The sequence below is a fragment of the Panthera onca genome, chromosome B2, assembly GCF_046562875.1.
Source record: "Panthera onca isolate mPanOnc1 chromosome B2, mPanOnc1 haplotype 2, whole genome shotgun sequence".
Taxonomy (NCBI): Eukaryota; Metazoa; Chordata; class Mammalia; order Carnivora; family Felidae; genus Panthera; species Panthera onca.
Genome location: NC_138343.1, coordinates 147,690,373 through 147,708,894, shown reverse-complemented (window position 1 = coordinate 147,708,894; position 18,522 = coordinate 147,690,373). Strand labels below are relative to the sequence as shown.

General features: G+C 45.4%; 1 protein-coding gene across 6 annotated transcripts in view; it reads left to right on the top strand.

Moving 5' to 3' along the window:
- PDE10A (phosphodiesterase 10A) overlaps window positions 1-18,522 on the top strand; it is a 605,914-nt gene that overhangs the window by 412,620 nt on the left and 174,772 nt on the right. For all 6 annotated transcript variants that reach the window (XM_078447559.2, XM_078447557.2, XM_078447556.2 and 3 more), the window contains one exon: window positions 16,572-16,700. In XM_078447559.2, coding sequence (XP_078303685.1) covers window positions 16,572-16,700 — 129 coding nt within the window. The remainder of the gene's footprint in view (window positions 1-16,571; window positions 16,701-18,522) is intronic.

Here is an 18,522-nt window from a genome sequence, read left to right as displayed (position 1 = left end):
CTGTCTGTGTATGTCTTGCAGCATCTTTTTTTTTTTTTTTTTGTATGTTTCTCTTTTCTCCACTTTTCTGTTCTATTTCAGCACATTAAATTGCATCACATGAAACCGATTTTCTTTCCTTTATAAAGTCCTTTTAAAAAGCTTTCTTCAAACACTGTATACTACTGTAAGGTTTATTTCCATGGCAGTGCTTATCATTAATTTTTTTTGTAACATTTTAGCAAACGCTTCACCAGAGATCTCAGTATCTAGTAGTAGGTTTAAAATTTTTCTTGTTATTAGTTTAAGTGTGTTGTCGGCAGCTGAGACGATGGTCCACGGATTCGTTGCGTGTTTTGTGGCCGAGGTGCCGAGTGTGTTTATTCAGCATTCGGCTTTTCTGTGTGCAGTGGCTGTTGTCCAACATTGGAGGAACCACTTTCGCTTTCGGGGACGGAGTTTGATCTCCGTCCATTGGTTAATGTTACCATACGGATCATGTTAATAACATTGACTCGACCTGCTGCTTTTCAAAGTCGATGGCTGCTCGGTCCTTGTGCCTTTCATCCAGATCAACCATCCCAACGCTCGAACCGTTTCCCCGGTGTCACCACCATCCAAAAAAGGGAGTTTTGTCCATCCCAGCTGTCTTCAGGGCCCAAACCTGGAACTTTCTTGGGTTGCTTCTGTCTTTATCTCTAGCCTGTTTGCTCCTTTCCTGTTGTCACCCATCTTCTGATTGACCGATTACCTCCTTCAAGACAGCCCTCAGGTTTACTTATGGATTTGCCCTCAGCTAACCTCACCCTCTGTGCAGCGTCATTATATCCTTGCCCTTGAACTCCATGATCCTCTGGCTCTTTCCAGTAGTTAATTGACTTAATCCAGTCTTTGGCACCTATGCTTGTGTGGTCCTGCCCGGGAGCTCTTGAATTTAGACCTGCCTGGGTTCCTGTGCGCTGAGCGGTCAGGTATACGTTCTTGTTCGTGTGGCAGTTAGCTGGGCAGTCCCCGGGTTTCATAATTGTCAGTTTAAACAGTCACGGGTATATCTAAAGTGTTACTATTTCTGAAAAACACCTAGATGAAATATGCGCCAAATATAGGTAAATATGGGTTTTGTGAGGTCAAATTACATTTGGATTTCGGTCAAAAACTTAAATTCTAGGATTTCTTACTGGTTTGGATGGATGTCATTAAATATAATTCACTAACCACCTCGGATGTGTGCACATCTTTACCTGTATTCCTATAGATATCCCTATATCCCTACTCCCTATGGAGTAGGTCCCATGATTGGGCCCATCTTTTGTTTGTGGGGACGAGGAGTCTTAGAGGGTTAAGTGACTTTCTTCGTGCACATAGCCCATATTTGAGCTTGGGTCTGGTAGCTCAGAACCTGGGGAGCGAGGGTGTGCTGCCTCCCGCCAGGTTACTTTGGATTTATAACTGAACTTGAGGTAAAGAGGTGAGTCTTAAACTTAACCTTTGTACTGCATAACCTGTGCCTGAATATCTGCCTCTGTTTTTAGACTTTCCTTTGGAAATGTAGTTTTATGAGTCATGAAAAGGGTGAATTTTGGTGTACTTCAGCTAATTCTTTTAATTTTAGTTGAAAAATTGTTGTTTTCATCCTTATCACTTTGAGCAGCTTAGGTTTTTATGTGCCTTTCTCAGTTAAAGAAACTTGCATTGATGTTCTCAGCCAAGGGGAAACACATACTTAATTTTATTTTGGCTTAGAAATACTGCAGTGTGGGATTTGCCCTCGCAAATTAGGATCGTTAGAAACAGTGTCTCCTCTGCAACCAAAGCACCCTGCAGCTGTTAATTCACTTGGAATAAATAGTCATTTATGTAGGTCAGAATCCTGGCAGTATATTCAATCAAGGTTCATTCAATGACTGCTTTAGGTCGTAGGCGAATCGTCTTTCTGTAGGAATGTACTTGGGTAGGAAGAGATTATTTAGGTGAGGTGGATAGAAGGCAGGGATAATTATTAGAAGGCATTAAGTTTTTTCAACTTTATTGAGATATGATTGTCTTCTGTATAGTTGTGAAGTAAGTGCACAACTTGATGATTCCGTACATGTATATACTGAGAAATGATTACCACGAGAAGGTCAGTTAACATCACCACCCCCGCGTTTTTTGTGTGTGGCGATAACTCTTAGGACCTACTCTCTTAACAACTGTCAGATGTATAGTATGGCTTTGTTAATTATAGTCCCCAGCTGCACATTAGATCCCCAGAACTTAGAGCGATATGATTGTACGCTGACCCCCTCCCCCGCCAGCTTCTGGCGACCCCCATTCCAGTCTGTATTTCTTTGAGTTTGGCTTCTTTAGGTTCTACCTATAAATGACATCGTACAGTATTTGTCTTCCTCTGTCTGCCTTATTTAAGTTAATACAACATCCTCAAGGTCCATCTGTCTTGTCACAAAAGGCAGTTTCCTTCTTTTATGGCTGAGTAATATTCCTGTGTGTGTGTGTGTGTGTGTGTGTGGTGTGTGTGCGCGCGCGTGTGTGTGTTAACACCCCACCTTCTTGATTCATTCATCTGCTGTTGGACGGTTAGGTTGTGTCCATGGCCTGGTTGTTGGGAACGATGCTGCAGTGAACGTAGGGATGCCAACATCTCGTCAAGACAGGGAGTGGATTTCCGTCAGGTGTATACCCGGACGTGGGGTTGCTGTCGTCTGAGGAGCCTCCATACTGTTTCCCACAGTGGCTGTACCCAGTTACAGTCCCACCAGCAGTGCACAAGGTTTCCCCTTTTCCCACAAAAATGCCGACACTTGTTATTTCTTGTTGTGGTGATGGTCCTTCTCACATGTGCGGTGATACCTCATTGTGGTTTCGATTGGCGTTTCCCCGATGATGAGTGATGTTGAGCATCTTTTCTTTTCTTTTCTTTTTTTTTTTTGATTCTAGTGTAACTAACATACAGTGTTGTGTTAGTTTCAGGCGTACAGTGTGACAATTCACCGATTCCGTGCGTTTCTCAGTGCTCATCACCACACGTGTCCTCCTCACCCGATTTCTCCGTCCCCCCCCCACCCGCCTCCCCTCTGGCGACCACCAGTTTGTAGCCTGTATTTACCAGTCTGTTTTTTGGGCTCTCTTTCCTTTGTTTGCTCATTTGATTTGTTACTTAAATTCTGCATGTGAGAGATCACGTGGTGTTTGTTTTTCTCTGAGCATCTTTTCGTGTATCTGGCGACCATTTTTATGTGCTCTTTGGAAAAATGTCTGTTCAGGTCCTTTGCTCATTTTTTAATCAGATTGTTTTTTTTTTTTGTTCTGTTTTTGAACTATATGAATCCTTATATGTTTTGGATATTAATCCCTTATCAACTAGTTTGCAAATATTTTCTCTTATGCATAGGCTGCCTTTTTATTTTGCTGATTTTTTTTTTTTTTTTTTTTCCCCCGTGCAGGAGGTTTTGAGTTTGAGTTTGAGGTCGTCCTGCTTACTTTTCCTTCTGTTGCTTGTGCTTTGGGTGTCATTTCCATCAAATCATTGTCAAGACCAATGTCAAGGAGCTTTTTCCATGTTTTCTTCTAGGAGTTTTATGGTTTCAGGTCGTATTTTATTTTATTTGAGAGAGAGAACAAGCTGGGGAAAGGGGCCATGGAAGGGAGAAAGAGCGAGATTGAGAGCGAGCAAGAGAGAGAGAGAGAGAGAGAGAGAGAGAGAGAGAGAGAATCCCAAGCAGGCTCCACGCTCAGCACGGAGCCTGATGCAGGGCTCAAGCCCATGACCTTGGGATCATGACCAGAGCTGAAATAGAGTTGGATGCTTAACCAAGTGAGCTACCCAGGCACCCCAGCTTCAGGTCTTCTTTTAAGTCTTTATTACGTTTTGAGTTCATTTTTGTTCGTGGTGTAAAATAAGGATCTGATTTTATTCTTCTGTGGGTGGTTCTTCAGTTTTCCCAGCACTACTTGTTGAAGAGGCTGTCTTGTCCCCTCCAGTCTTGGAGGCTCCCTTGTCAGTTATGAGTTGAGTGTGTATGTGAAGGTCTATTTCTGGGCTCTCGCTGCCAGGACCATACAGTTTTGATTACTATAAATTTGCAGTTAAGTTTGAAATCGTCATTGTTGTATTCTCTCAGCATTCCGTGAGGCTCGGCACGGTCTTTTGTGGGTCAACGTGATTTTTAGGATTGTTTTCCTTTTTCTGGGGAAAATAATAAGGCCTCTGTTCTTACTTTCCTACCTGTTTTTCCTCCTTGGTTGAAAACAGTGACATCATTGGCTGTGGGGCTTGACAAAATCCAGAGAAGCATCTAATCTACGTGTTTTGTTATAACTTTGGAGTCATGTCAGTGATACTGAAAACCATTGACATCTGGCACGTGATAACCTTTATTTATGGCATGGAAAGGATTTTGCCTTTTTCATTAAAGAAGCCCAAAGAAGAAATTACCTTTAGAGCCCATTATCCCTTCCCTTTTTTGATAAAGGGGTAGAAGAAACTGCTCTATAAAGCCTTATATTCAGAAGCTCATGCGTAGTAGCACTTTGTGGGGAAACGCATGGATATAAAGGGTTCCGAGTTGCACTATTCACAAGGATATATTTCCTGACCTGGTGTTACAGTCTAGGTGGACTGGGGGATGTCACAATTAGAAAGCATATTCAAAACATAAAGACGTTCTAATTTTTCAGAAAACCCTGTAGACCGTAAACTGTTTGGATGGAAAAAGAAACAGGAAACAGTGCTAGAGAAAGAGAGACTCTCATCTGGTCTCAAGGAAGATTGGGAACTTGAGTAGGAGCAGTGGGCTGCCAGGAGGAGGGGTCTTTTCCTTGGACCCTTGGACGCAGGCCTGGACGCACCTTGCGGGACGTGATCTTGCAGGACTCGGCACGGCTTCGAGCACACACATCTGCACTTCTGGGAGGTCACATCAAGACAAAGAATGACTCGCTGGTTAATTCATTTAATGACCGTGGTCCTGTGCCGGGCGCTCCCGAGACGGTTTTTGTAACTTTCGTAACTTGCGAGGGTGACTCCGGGACGCAGCGTGCGGTCATACTCACGGTTAAGATTTCTTACGGCAAAAGGGCAGACGATGCAACATCGGCAAAGGGAAGGTGCACGAGGCCACGACCCGGGAGACCTGGCCTGTGTGGCCAGCAGTCCTCTCTCAGGGACGTCACGGGGAGCTCGGATTCCTCAGCAACAATTGTGACAACACATGTAAAGTGCCGTCTACCAGGAGGACTCAACAGAGACTTGGGACTCCGTGTTTTTCCTGGGGCTGGTCGCATAGGCACCCTCCCCCTGGCACTGTCCACACCTGCGGACTCCTGGAAGGAGAACGGGTGTTGGGCATCAACTGTGCTGTCCACACCGGCATCCCGGGCACGGGGGCCCTCGGTGCTGCTCCAGAGCCGCGTTCTCGGGGCCCGCCGGCGGCCTCTAGGACGGGAGCGGTCTCGGGCCCCCCGTGTTGTCTTTTCCGCACAGAGCCCGGGACCGTGCTGCGTGGACAGCGGTGGACGGTCAGGGTCCGGGGGCCGTGCCGCGTAGCTGACGTCGGAACATCAGTCCCTGCCCTCGTGGAGCTGGTTGTCTCCTTGGAGAGGCTGCAGCTTATAAGCTCACGCTAACCGAAAGGAGGGTTCCAGCGTGGGCCGAGGCCTTGGAGTGTCAGAGCGACTAGAGGGAGGGCTCATGGAGCAGGGCAGTGGGCGCAGAAGGGGTGCCTAGTGAGAGGTCTCCGGGAAGGTGCCTTTAGACTGGCTGGGTGCCCCTAGCCAGGCAGAGAGCACGGCAGGGAAGGGGCCGCACCTGTAAGGAAAGAAGGGAGCGTGGGCGACAGCAGAGGCTCAGATTAGACCAATTTTCAGGGCTAGCCCATGACTCGGGCCGTTTCTGCTCCCAGAATTTCTTCCCACCCTCTTATCAAAGCCTCAGATTGAGCAGTCAGGTGTTTCAATTTATAAATTGAGTTAAAACGTGTGACATAATTGCACATTGGGGGGTGACACTAGTCGGTGGTGATCCTGTTAAAATATATTAAGATCAGCCAGGAGAGAACGGAAGACACGGGGCAATTGTGCTTTAAGAGGTGAGTTTTCAGGACGCCCCGGGGTGGGGCTCAGCCACTTTCGGGTCTGACTTCGGCTCCGGTCGTGATCTCACGGTTCCTGAGTTCAGGCCCCGCGTCCGGCACTGTGCTGATGGTGCGGAGCCCGCTTGTCATCCTCTGTCTCCCTCTCTCTCTCTCTCCCCTCCCCTGCTCACTCGCTCATTTCCCTCAGAAACAAATACACATTAAAAAAGAAAAAGCGCGTTTTTAGGCTTGTTACCTTTGTTCCCACCTCCATTATTGGCCCCGTGGCCAGTAGAAAACGGATCCAACTACTTGTCTGTGTTCATTTTCCGCTTTTATAGTGCGAGGGTGACGACCCGTTTACAGGCACACCTCGTTTTATTGTGCCTCACAAAGAATGCGTTTGTTTGTTTGTTTGTTTGTTTGTTGTACGAGTTGAAGGTTTGTGGCGACGCCGCATCCGCCACGTTTCCCGTTCTTCCGACGGCGCTTGCTCGCTTCGTGTCCCGTGGCACGTTTTGGCAATTCTTGGCCTACCTCACCCTTTCTCGTTATTATCGTGTTTGTTACGGTGATCAGGATGTTACCGTTGTAACTGTTTCGGGGGCCCCATGGAGGGCGCCCGGGTGCAGTGGCCCGCTTACTCGATAACTGTGCTTTCCGACTCTTTCACGGACCAGCCGTTCCCTGTGTGCCCCTCTCTGGGGGCCTCGTGAGCCCCTGAAACACGGCAGGATCGAAATGAGGCCAGGTACCCCACACCCTACGGTGGAGCCCCACGTCCTTCACATCAGAAGGCAGAGACGGTGACGCTTCCTGAGGAAGGCGTGTCGAAAGCTGACAAGGGCCAACAGCTGGGCCTTTCGCATCCACCAGGGAGCCACGTTGTGAAATCAAAAGAAAGGTTCTTGGACGAAACTAAGTGCTGCTCCAGTGAACGTGCAAATGATACGCGAGCGAAGCAGCCTTATTGCTGAAATGGAGAAAGTTCTCGTAGCCTGGATAGATGGAGTGAGCCCTGTTTCCCCTAAGCCGAGACCGGCCCAGAGCGAGGCCTTAATTCTCTGGACTTTGCCGAAGGCCGAGAGAGGTGAGGAAGCTGCAGGAGGAGGGTCTGACGCCGGAAGGGCCGGTCCACGAGGCATCGGCAGACAAGCCGCCTCCGTGACATCAGAGGTCCAGGTGAGGCGGCAAATCATCCCGAAGATGGAGCGGAGATGATTGACGAAGGTGGCTACGCTAAGTCTAGATTTTCAATGTAGACAAAAGTGCCTTCTGTTGGAGGCAGATGCCATCGTGGACTGTTGTAGCTGAAAGAAGTCAGTGCCCGGCTTCAGGCCGATGCCCGTTTACTGTTCCAGAAATCATAGTGTTGCATTTCCGTTGAGCCTGATGCTCAAGAAGGTCAGGAAAGAGTTTTGTGTGTTTTTTTTTTTTTTTAAGTTTATTTATTTATTGTGAAAGAGACAGAGTGCAAGGGGCGGGGAGGGGCAGAGACAAGGAGGCTCTCACGTGGGCTCTGTGCAGAGCCCGACCCGGGGCCTCAAGCTCGGGCAAGTGTGAGCTCCTGACCTGAGCTGAAATCACGAGTCGGATGCTTAACCGACGGAGCCACCCAGGCGTCTCAGGAAAGAATCCTTACGACATTTCAGGGTGCAGTTTAGGGGGGCGCCTGGGGGGCTCCGTCGGCTGAGCGTCCGACTTGGGCTCAGGTCACGATCTCACGGTCTGTGAGTTCGAGCCCCGCATCGGGCCCTGTGCTGACAGCTCAGAGCCTGGAGCCCGCTTCGGATTCTGTGTCTCCCTCTCTCTCTGTGCCCCTCCTCTGCTCGTGCCCTGTTTCTCTGTCTCTCAAAAACAAATGAACGTTAAAGAAAGAAAGAAAGAAAGAAAGAGAAAGAAAGAAAGAAAGAAAGAAAGAAAGAAAGAAAGACAGACACTTCCTAAGGCTGTAGCTGCCGTAGATAGTGATTCCTCTGATGGATGTGGGCAAAGTAAACTAAAAACCCTGTGGAAAGGATTCACCATTCTAGATGCCATGAAGAGTATTCATAGTTCATGAGAAGAGATCAGAATACCAGTCTGATACTGGTATTTAATGGAGTTTGGAAGAAGTCGATCCAACCCTCATAGAGGACTTGGAGGGGTTCAAGACTTCAGTGGAGGCAGTAACTGCAGATATGGTGGAAATAGCAAGAAAACTAGGATTAGAAGCACAGCCTAAAGATGGGACTAAATGGCTGGAGTGTCATGATGAAACTTGAACGGGTGAGGAGTTACTTCTTATGGATGAACAAAGAAAGTGGTTTCTTGAGATGGACCCTACGCCTGGTGAAGATGCTGTGAAGGCTGTTGAAACAACAACAGAGGATTTCGAATATGCTATAAACTTAGTTGATAAAGCAGTGGCAGGTTTGAGAGGATTGACTCAAATGTTTTTTTTTGTTGTTGTTGTTGTTGTTTTTTACATTTATTTATTTATTTATTTATTTTTGAGAGACCGGGAGAGACAGCGTGAGCAGGGGAGGGGCAGAGAGAGAGGGAGGCACAAAATCCGAAGCAGGCTCCAGGCTCCGAGCTGTCAGCACAGAGCCCGACGCGGGGCTCGAACTCACGGACCGTGAGATCATGACCTGAGCCAAAGTCGGACGCCTAACCGACTGAGCCACCCACGCGCCCCAGGATTGACTCAAATTTTGAAAGAAGTTCTGTGGGTAGAATGCTATTAAACAGAATCGCGTGCTGCAGAAAAATCATCTGTGAAAGGAAGAGTTCAAGTTCATTGTTATCTTATTTTACATTTGAAATGGACACCAGCGCCCTAGCCTTCAGCGTGCACCGCTCTGATCGGCCAGTGTCCGCCACTGATCGGTCAGCAGCCGTCGAGGTTGAGATACTTGCTTTGTTGTGGCGGTCCGGAACCAAGCCTCGGTCTCTCCAACTTAGGCCTGTAACTACAGCTGAAGAAACAGATCAGATGTTTTCAAATCTGTGATTTCGTACTAATGCTATTTTTGTTAGTTGCTCACCTACAAGAGATGGCTACTGAACCAATTCCCTGTGAAAATTGTAAACAAAGGGGAACAAATTAAGCCTTTACCCAGTCTTGTTTATTCGAACTAAATAGTTAACAAGGTGACGTTTCTCTTTGTGATATTTCAGTTAATAAATGAAGAACGTATTCCAGAATTAGGAAACCACCGTTTTCAAGCCCTAACCAATTAGGAACTCTTGGATCATAGATGCTGCTGATGTCGCAGACAAGAGAGACAGCCAGATGGTATAAGCCTTTTGACAGAAGAGCACAATACCACTTTGAAACTTGCCTCCCCCCCCCCCGCACCCCTCCCCCCCAAATTGAACCTCAGTTTGTCTCTAGATCTAACTTCAGTTTTCAGGAAATGCAAAGAGCAGATAAACATGCTAAACAGCACCATAGGGACACAGTGAGATGAACACAGACTGTAGAAAAGCATAGAACAAAAGATGTGTTTTCTACAATAATAAATTATAATGGGGACAACAAAATAGATGGGATAAGAGAGACCTCGGGAAAATACCACAGAACTCCAACTGTAGCATATAGACCTTACCTGGGTCTGGATTCATTTAAGCTACTTAAAACAAACAGTGAAAAATAGGAACTTCAACATCGGGATGTCGGTGGTATTAAAAATAATGGCTAATATCTCCGTGCGTGTGATGATAACATTCGTGGTTAGAATAGTTGTTGTTTTTCAGAGATAGACGTTGACATCTATGAACGTATTGAAATGATGCATGAGATTGTTTCAGAATTATATGAGAAGAGAGTGGGTGGGGGCACAGATGGAAAATATTGGCTACGAGTTGATTATTGTTGAAGCTGGGTGTTGAGGACATGAGAGCCCATTATGTGTTTTCGTGTGGTTGTGTGTGTGTGTGTGAGTGTGTGCACGGGCGCACACGCGCACACACACAGATACGGGGTCTCCATTGGAAAAAACTGAACTTGTAGGTTGCAGACAGCAGTAACCAAAAGGGTGGTATGATGAGAGGCTCTGAGATCTCTGATGAGATGAGAAAGATTTTCTGATGAGATTTCTGCTGAGATGAAGGAAAGTAGTCTTGGTACTGGGTTTACAAAAAGATGAAGAATGAATGGGGCTGATCTTAGCATTTCGTCCCTGATACTCTGCGTTACCACTGACGGAAACACGGCGAAGCTAATCCTTTTCGTTATCACCCTGTGGTCCCCTAATAAAATACCGAAGTAGGAGGAATCCTGTGGCTTCTACCTGCGTGTCTGTTTCTTGAGAAGAGTTACTCGGCACCTAAAGGAAGCTGTTCCTTATCTGTTCCTCAAGTTGTTGGCTCAGTTACCACCGGCCACAGAATCGATTGTCTTTACAAATCTCCTTATCAGTCTTTGTTTTGCTCTTTGTTGCCTGCCTTCAGGTTCAGTGCTCCAGCTCACCTTTCCATGACCCACTCTGCTGTTTTCACGTTGGTTTTATTTAGGTTGCAATCCTTCATGGCGTCTTCGGTGGGCGGTATGGAAATAATGAAATTCATCCAGCGGTCTCTAACTCCGTGTGCACGTTCAGTGTGTCAGGGTCTTTGTGCTTCCCCTTCTGTCTGCACCCCTGCCCCAACCTCTGCCCCTCAGCACCCCTGCCGGAGAATCCCAAGCAGGCTCCACGCTGTCGGACTTGGGGCCCCGTCTTACAAACGTGGTCGTGACCCGGGCTGAAATCAAGCTTTGCTTGCTTAACCCACCGAGCCACCCAGGCGCTCCGTGAAGTATTTTTTATGTACATTGTTTCAAAATTGCATGTTACTTGTAATCTGTGTGATTCCTCGTGTGGAGTTTTGGTGGCAAATTTGTAATCGTTGGATGCTACTGTGTGCTAAGGACCGCCCTGGGCTAACCTTATGGCTTTCACTGGATTTATTGGCAAAAAACAAAAGCAAACAAATAAAAAACAATAGCTTTTTTTTTTTTTTTTTTTTGACATAAGCGGAACGTACAGGCCATGGGAAGCTATGGAAACATTAAACCAAAGTCAGAAACCAAACAAAACATCCATACATGTACCACTTTCCAAGAGTGGAGAGTTGTTATTTCAGTGTCTTACTCTGGGTTGGTCCTGTGTTGGCCCGAAGGTTCTTTGCAAAATTGGATGTTAATAGCAAGTAAAGGTGGATAAAATGTTAGAAAAAAAGTGAGGGAGGTTGCTTTTGATGGCTAAGGGCCTTGAGTATACATTAAATGCTACGATAAAAATGGAAGTTTAGGGGTGCCTGGCTGGCTCAGTTGGAGTGTGAAACTCTTGATCTCAGGGTGTGGGTTTGAGCCCCACGGAGGGTGTAGAGATTACCTAAAAGTAAAATATTGTAAAAAATGGAAGTTGTAGAAAATCTGGAGTTTTAATGTTAGAGAAATGAAACGTTACAAGCCTGTGATTAGAGCCTCTAGACAAATGTAAACATTGGCTTCATACAGGTAAAAAAACAGCATTTTTGGTACCGTTCTTGAATGGACCGGGCAAAAATGGTGTCTATGAATTAATTATGTTATTGAGTCGTTGTAATGACCCATGAGGTAGATTCTGTTATTATTCCCATTCCCATTTGAATCTCATTCCCGTGCAAATAGGAAGCCAGGCTGAGAGGTGAGGCGCTTTGCCCGGGTCAGCAGGTGAGAAAAGGAAGCTAACTTGTGCCCGTACTTTTGATCGCCAGGCCATAATGCCTCCCGCTACCATGGTGCCCCTCTTGCTGAAGGAGGTAGTTATTTTCATGAGATGTGATTGGTAATTTGGGAAGAAAATTGTACTCCGATTTTTTGAGACCTTTGAGAGGTAAAGCCAGGTGATACTCTTTGGAATTCTAAATGGCATTTCCAGCCAAAATGGTGTGTGTGTGACCTGTCATTCCTTCTCCGTAATTGAATACAGGATTTGATGAACTTTTTTAGCCTAGATGTTTACTTAGACGTCGTAACTCATTTATGACTCAACTGATCTTTAAAATTTTAGTTTTGAGTAATTTATACAAAAGAAGGGTCAAGGAGTGGGGAGTTATCCTCTGCCTCCTGAAGGGCAGAGTGTCTACGTAGATTGTTTGGAATTCTTCTGAGTGGGCTATTTGTTCTTCTCTATTTATTCAGTCATTTATTTATATCAGCATGGACTCTGGGGCCGTCTTAGTCCATTCAGGCTGCTATGATACCACAGACTGGGTGGCGTCTAGACAACAGAAATTTATTGCCTACAGTTCTGAGGCTGGAAGTCTCAGGTCATGGCACCTGCTTGGTTGGGTGAGGGCCTGCTTTCAGGTCACGGGCTTCGTGTATCTGCACGCGGTGGAAAGAGTCCAGGGGTCTCTGGAGCCTCTTAGGAAGCGAGAATCCCGTTCATGAAGTCCCACCCTCATGGCTGAGGCATTTCGCGGAGGCCCCACCCACTAACGCCATCACCTTTGGCAATTAGGGTTTTAACACAGGAGTTTGGAAGTTGGCACACAAACATTCAGACTCTAGGAAGGGTTATTATTTCACTCTTTGGATTATAATCCAGGGCTTTATTTTGCTACTCAAATGGCTCCCTGTTTTAATAATTGGGAACTCTTTCAATCAGCTTTTGTATCCTTGACATACCCCATCGTTTTGTGTATACTCCCTTACTTTACGGCTCGTCTTACGTATTTTGTGTACTGCTCCTAGACTCGGCCATTTCTCCAAGGAGCTGTGGTTCCTTTTATTGGGGAGTGGTATTAGAAGCAAAGATCTGGGTGCTACGTGAACGTGTGGGTACTGGCTTATGGTTGCTTCTAGGCCCTCACAGCTAACCTAACGAGCAAATGGATGTATATCTACTGACCTGAGTGTATATAGAGCATACCTACCAGTATTTGAATGTGTAACCATCTCTGCCTGTGTTCATTTAAGTAGGAGTCCATACTGATGTGTCGAACTCTAATCCGTTATCCCATAGATCATTCTAGACTCCTCCTCTTGCTTACTCTACCGCTGAGAAGCCTCATTCCCACCATGCACTTATTTAATTGTTCGGTTCCGGGATAAACGACTCGTGGGGTGAGAATTGTTAAATTCTACCCACGTGGCATAACTCGATCAACTCGAGTACCTGGACCCCGTGGAATGTCCTTTGGTTTTAGTCTTACAGACTCCGCTCATTGCTGAAGTTACTTAGCTCAGCACCTGATCCCCCCTCCTCCCTTGCTGAGGTTGTTTCATACATTTGTAATGCATTTAGATTCTTTGGCCGTATGCTGCCTCCCATTAGACAGCCTGACTTTTCCAAGTGTTTTCTTAAAATTTTACTACACCTGTGAGTTCTGACGAATGTGCCCTCCCTCACCATCAGAGTGTCATGTGGGGTAGTTTTCTCACCCGCAGAGATGCCCTGTGCGTCTTTCTCCCTTCCCTACAGCCCTGGCAGCCGTGGGTCTCTCTCTTCTCAACGGCTGTAGTTTGGCCTTTTCCACAGCGTCATATGATTAGAATTACACAACACGCAGCCTTTGCGCACTAGTCCTTTGCACTTAGCAATACGCGTCGAAGCCTAACCCATGTTTTTTCGTGGCTCGTTGGCACGTTTTCTCTTTCACTGAATAATATCTCATTGTGCGGAGGCGCCACTGCCCTGCTGCAAGACCGTTTCGGCACCTTGCGTTTGGGATGGCGGTGAATAAAGCTGCTGTCCGCGTTCACATGCAGGTTTTGTGGGGACGTCAGTGTCCAGGTCAGCCGGCTAAGCACCTAGTAGTGTGGGTGCCAGGTCACACGCTAAGCTCGTATCTGGCTTTATAAGGAGCTGCCAGTCTTCCAAAGTCATTCCCATTTTGCATTCTCACCAGCAGCGAACGAGGAATGTTAGTGCCCCGTATCCTTGCCAAAAATGATAGTCTGTTTTGCCAACGTTAGCCATTCTCACAGGTGTATATAGTGGGATCTCACTTTTAACCTCACTTCACGAAGGACAGATGGGCATCTTTTCATGTGCTTATTTATCGTATCGGTATCTTTTCCAATGAAATGTCTGTTCAGATCCTCGACTCCGTTTTAATTGGGTTGCCTGTTTTCTTCTTGTCGAGTTGTAAGTGTTCTTTGTATATTTTAGACACAAGCCCTTTAATGTGATACGCAAGATAGCAAACAGGATGGGTATCGTAGTGCAGTAAGATGAACGGAGACCACAAGGAGAATGAGTCAGTGCCGACTTTTCTATTTCCGGCCTGGGTCTCTGGGACGCTGGGGAGCACTGGTAGCAGAAAAGAGGAGAGCTGAGAGTTGAAACCACTTTGGGAAGAAGGGGATGGAGGTGACTCAGTTTTAAGTCCAGATGGAAGAATGTCCAGGGACCGGAGATCAAAAATACATTAGGATTCCTGCTTCACATTTTGCTGTCATCGTCCTAGATGAGCGAGGAGAAAGCGGAAGTAAGGAGCAGATAGGAAGTTGGGACAAGAACAGTCACAAAAGTGATGAAGTTTTAGGAAGGAAGCAAGTGTCAGACATGAACCGCTGTGAAGGACCGAAGGACACCGTTGAAGAGCGTGTGAAATTTGCATTGTGTGTCTTCTTGGAGGTCAAGTCAGCCGTCCGTTCACTTCAACGTCCTGTGCCTTTTGTACCTGGGGACTGTGATTTATTCTGTCAGGAGAGCCCCCTCTCACTTTATTGAGTCTTATCTTCAGCACCTGGTAGAACTTCTCAAACTGAATTTTACACCACGGGGGCTCTTTTGCCCCCTGGCCAGACAGGGTCCGAGTTTTCTTTTGTCTAATACAACTGTGTAATTATACATCCGTAGCTATCCGTCTGTCTGTAGCGTAAGTTGACTGTTTTAGTAGTGAATTCATTGAAGAAATTATTTGCCTTCTCGACTATACCATTCTCTCGAAGCATCGAAGCATCGTAGGGGTTGTGACTTTAGTCCCCAGCAGAATTAATTAACACATGTTAATTCTGTGGCTGGTCTGATGTCGGGAACAGGCAGCTTATTCCCTGGAGTCATAAGGATATGCTTCCTTTTCTTCTTTTGGTCACCGAAAGTACAATTTTCTATTTCCTTTTTTATCTGACTGTCCCTAAGGATGGTAATTTATTGAGTAATTCACAGAGGGGACACGGTAGTGAAAAATAATTGCCGTCACAGATTTACAATTATTGATAGCCTGTCTGTGATTTGGAGTTGGTTGATGAATGGCGTACCGGCACGAAGCACCAGTCTCACAACACATGATTTTGTATGTTCAACGTGAAAATTTGCAAAAGCACTTTGCCTGAAAATCCCGTGTGTATAGTCAACAGTTGTTGTTATCAGACCGAAAATTGATTTCACTGACACTGACCACATAACATGGGATAGCAGGGAACGGTTGTTGATCATCCTGAGCTGATTGTTGTTAATACCATCGGATGTCGTGCCCCTGAGAGAAAGGATACTTTGTGCTGCGAACAACGAAAGATGTGTATTTGTGCCGCGAACACCTTTTTAGCACCTCAACCGTACCAGCATTATATTCTCCTGTTCACTTCCCCTCCTAGAGCCTCACTCACCTTGAGTGTTGGAAGCAGTGGTTACTATTTCCAGAAAGATCTGAGTGCTTGGTAAGGCTTCCCTGCACAGCACGGGAGCACAGTGCCGGCCCAAGTACACACTGAAAGGTGCTGTTGGAAAGCAGCTGTGTAACGTGATGTAACGTCTGTAGCTTAAAAAAATTGTTTTTAATGTTTATTTATTTTTGAGAGAGAGAGAGAGAGAGAGAGAGAGAGACAGAGCACGAGCAAGGGAGGGGCAGAGAGAGGGAGACACAGAACCCGAAGCAGGCTCCAGGCTCCGAGCTGTCAGCACAGAGCCCAGTGCGGGGCTTGAACTCAGGAACTGTGAGATCATGACCTGAGCTGAAGTCAGACGCTTACCCGACTGAGCTGCCCAGGCGCCCCATGTCTGTAGTTTCAAGTTGCTGAAGTTTTAACTTTTGCCATTTTTACTGTTTTTTTTTTTTTTTCTATACTGGCAAAATATACATAACCTAAAACTTGCCATTTTGAACATTTCAAATGTATAATTCATCGGCATTAGTTATACTCCCCGTGTGTACTGTGACCATGACCTCTGTCGACTTCTACAACTTTGCCTTCCCTGGAAACCGATTAAGTAGCAAATTCCCCATCCTCCCCTCCCTCAGTCCCTGGTAACTCCTAATCTGCATTGTCTCTGCGAATTTGCCTGTTCTAGGTAGTTCATAGAAGTGGAAACAGAGGACATCTCTCCTTTGTGTTTGGGTTTTCTTATTTACCCTACTGTGTTCGGGGTTTCCCCCGTGTTGTAACATGTATCAGGACTTACATCCTCTTTGCGGATGAATAATATTCCATGTATGTGTACACATCTTTATGTTCTTTTTATGTTGCAGGTCAAGCTTAGCATAACGGGCCATTTTTCTGTATGTTTGATGCTCACAGAGGTGTCACCCAGGTTAATGTTAGTCTTCTTAATTCTTTCACAGGTCTGACAGATGAAAAAGTGAAGGCGTATCTTTCCCTTCATCCCCAGGTGTTGGATGAGTTTGTGTCTGAAAGTGTTAGTGCCGAGACCGTAGAAAAATGGCTCAAGAGGAAAAACAACAAACCAGAAGGTAAGATCTCATTCGGATCGAGCGGGGATTGTTTTCTAGTTTACGGCGACGAAAACAAACGAACAAAACCGAGTGTTTAGTACATGCTAGAAAGTATAAAGTAGACAGAATTAGCATTTTTCACGCTGTAAAAGTTTTACTGTGTTTCAAAAGATAAAAGAAGTTAGAATGAGAGGAAATAAATCCACTGAAGTAAGATCGTTGGCTACAAAAGCTTGGCAAAGGACTTGTGAAAATTTATTTGGATATGACATGTTGAAAATGCAGAAGGTAATACTAGCCTTGATTTTGTTCAGCAATTATTATTAGTGATTATACAAATATTCTTTATATTTCAAAAACGTATTTGTATTACTGCATTTTGCAAAGAGAAATCATTAAATAATTTTCACGTGGACACAGTAGGAAGAGAACTCCTGACTTTGCATTAGACATTTTGTTCACACTCATGAACTTAAGATGCTGTTATATTTATGACAAAAGAAATGTGGACTCAAAAGGGATGGGAAGTGAAATAAATTTCCTCCCAAGTTGAACATGTGTTAATATATTGGATTTGAATATTGTAGCATAGTTTTAAATGAATTTATGTTTGGCCAAATAAGACTTCGTGTTTCCCAGAATGTTCTTCTTATAGTAGAAATTTATATAACATATGATTTCGACTCTATGAAGAACTTTTATGTTAGAAACAAATATATGCTATTTTTCTGGAAATTTATTTAGTGTAACAGAATGCCATAATTAAAGCTTATAAATGATCACTATTAAGATGTTATGTTGTTAGATCTGTGGTCCTCGTAGGCTCCTTGGGCTGAGTTTCCTCTAATTTTCAAAGTTTCTATAATTTTCTTGCAGAGTTTTTTTAATAAAGAAACCTTTACAAAAGAGAGCTTTTGACATTGCAACACAAATTAGATTTTAAAGTACATGTACGTGAGTCTGTGTATGTGTGTGTGGGTTGAGAGGGAGAGAGAAATAGAAATAAATTGCAGAAACAAACGTAGCATTTTATTTTTTTTCAAAACAATCACAGCTTTTAATAGTGAGAACAAAGCTTGATGTGGCATATTCAGCTATAACATACCTCAGACGTTTGGAAGCAGTCTGAGTTGTTGGACGCTTTGAACGTATGACTGAGTTGTGCTTAAGGCACCTCATATAAAGATGCAGATTTCATCAACTTGCTATATAATGATGGATAATAATATAGTGCCAGAATAAGGGATATTTACGAGATGGGAAATTGAGTATAGGGCTCAGAAGATGACAAATTTTGCGTCGCGTCTTAGTGTTACAGTGATGTTGTTAAACGACCCTTAGATTTTTGTAACTATTTGGATGTGCCATTCCGTGTCTTTCAAATCTGTTTTCTGTATTAGTCAATCCAATACTACTTTGAACTGTTGAGTACATCCACTCAAGAGGTAAATGATTATTGAGAATAGCAGAGTGGAGCTGAAGCAGTGCTCCCTTGTACCTGAAGGCAAAATTGTCCTTACACAGAGGCCATCTCGCTTGGTGGCCCCCGGAGGGCTCAGGACCACTGCTGGGATCAGGAACCAAGAGAAGCTGAATGCGTGTGACCTGGGGCTTCCCTCTAGCGGTGGGGCCCCTGCAGACAGGCTGCGCGCAGCTTAGGGTGGAGACACTGCAAAGGAACCTTTAATGGTACGCCTGCCGGTGGGCGGGCGGCTGGGCCCTTGCACCCCTTCCAACAGGGAGAACCATCTCGGGACTCAGGACGCAGCCCCTGCAGCCCCTGGCAACCCAGGTTTAGCGCTAGCCCTGTGGGCGTGGCTTGAGGACAGCCCCGCCCACT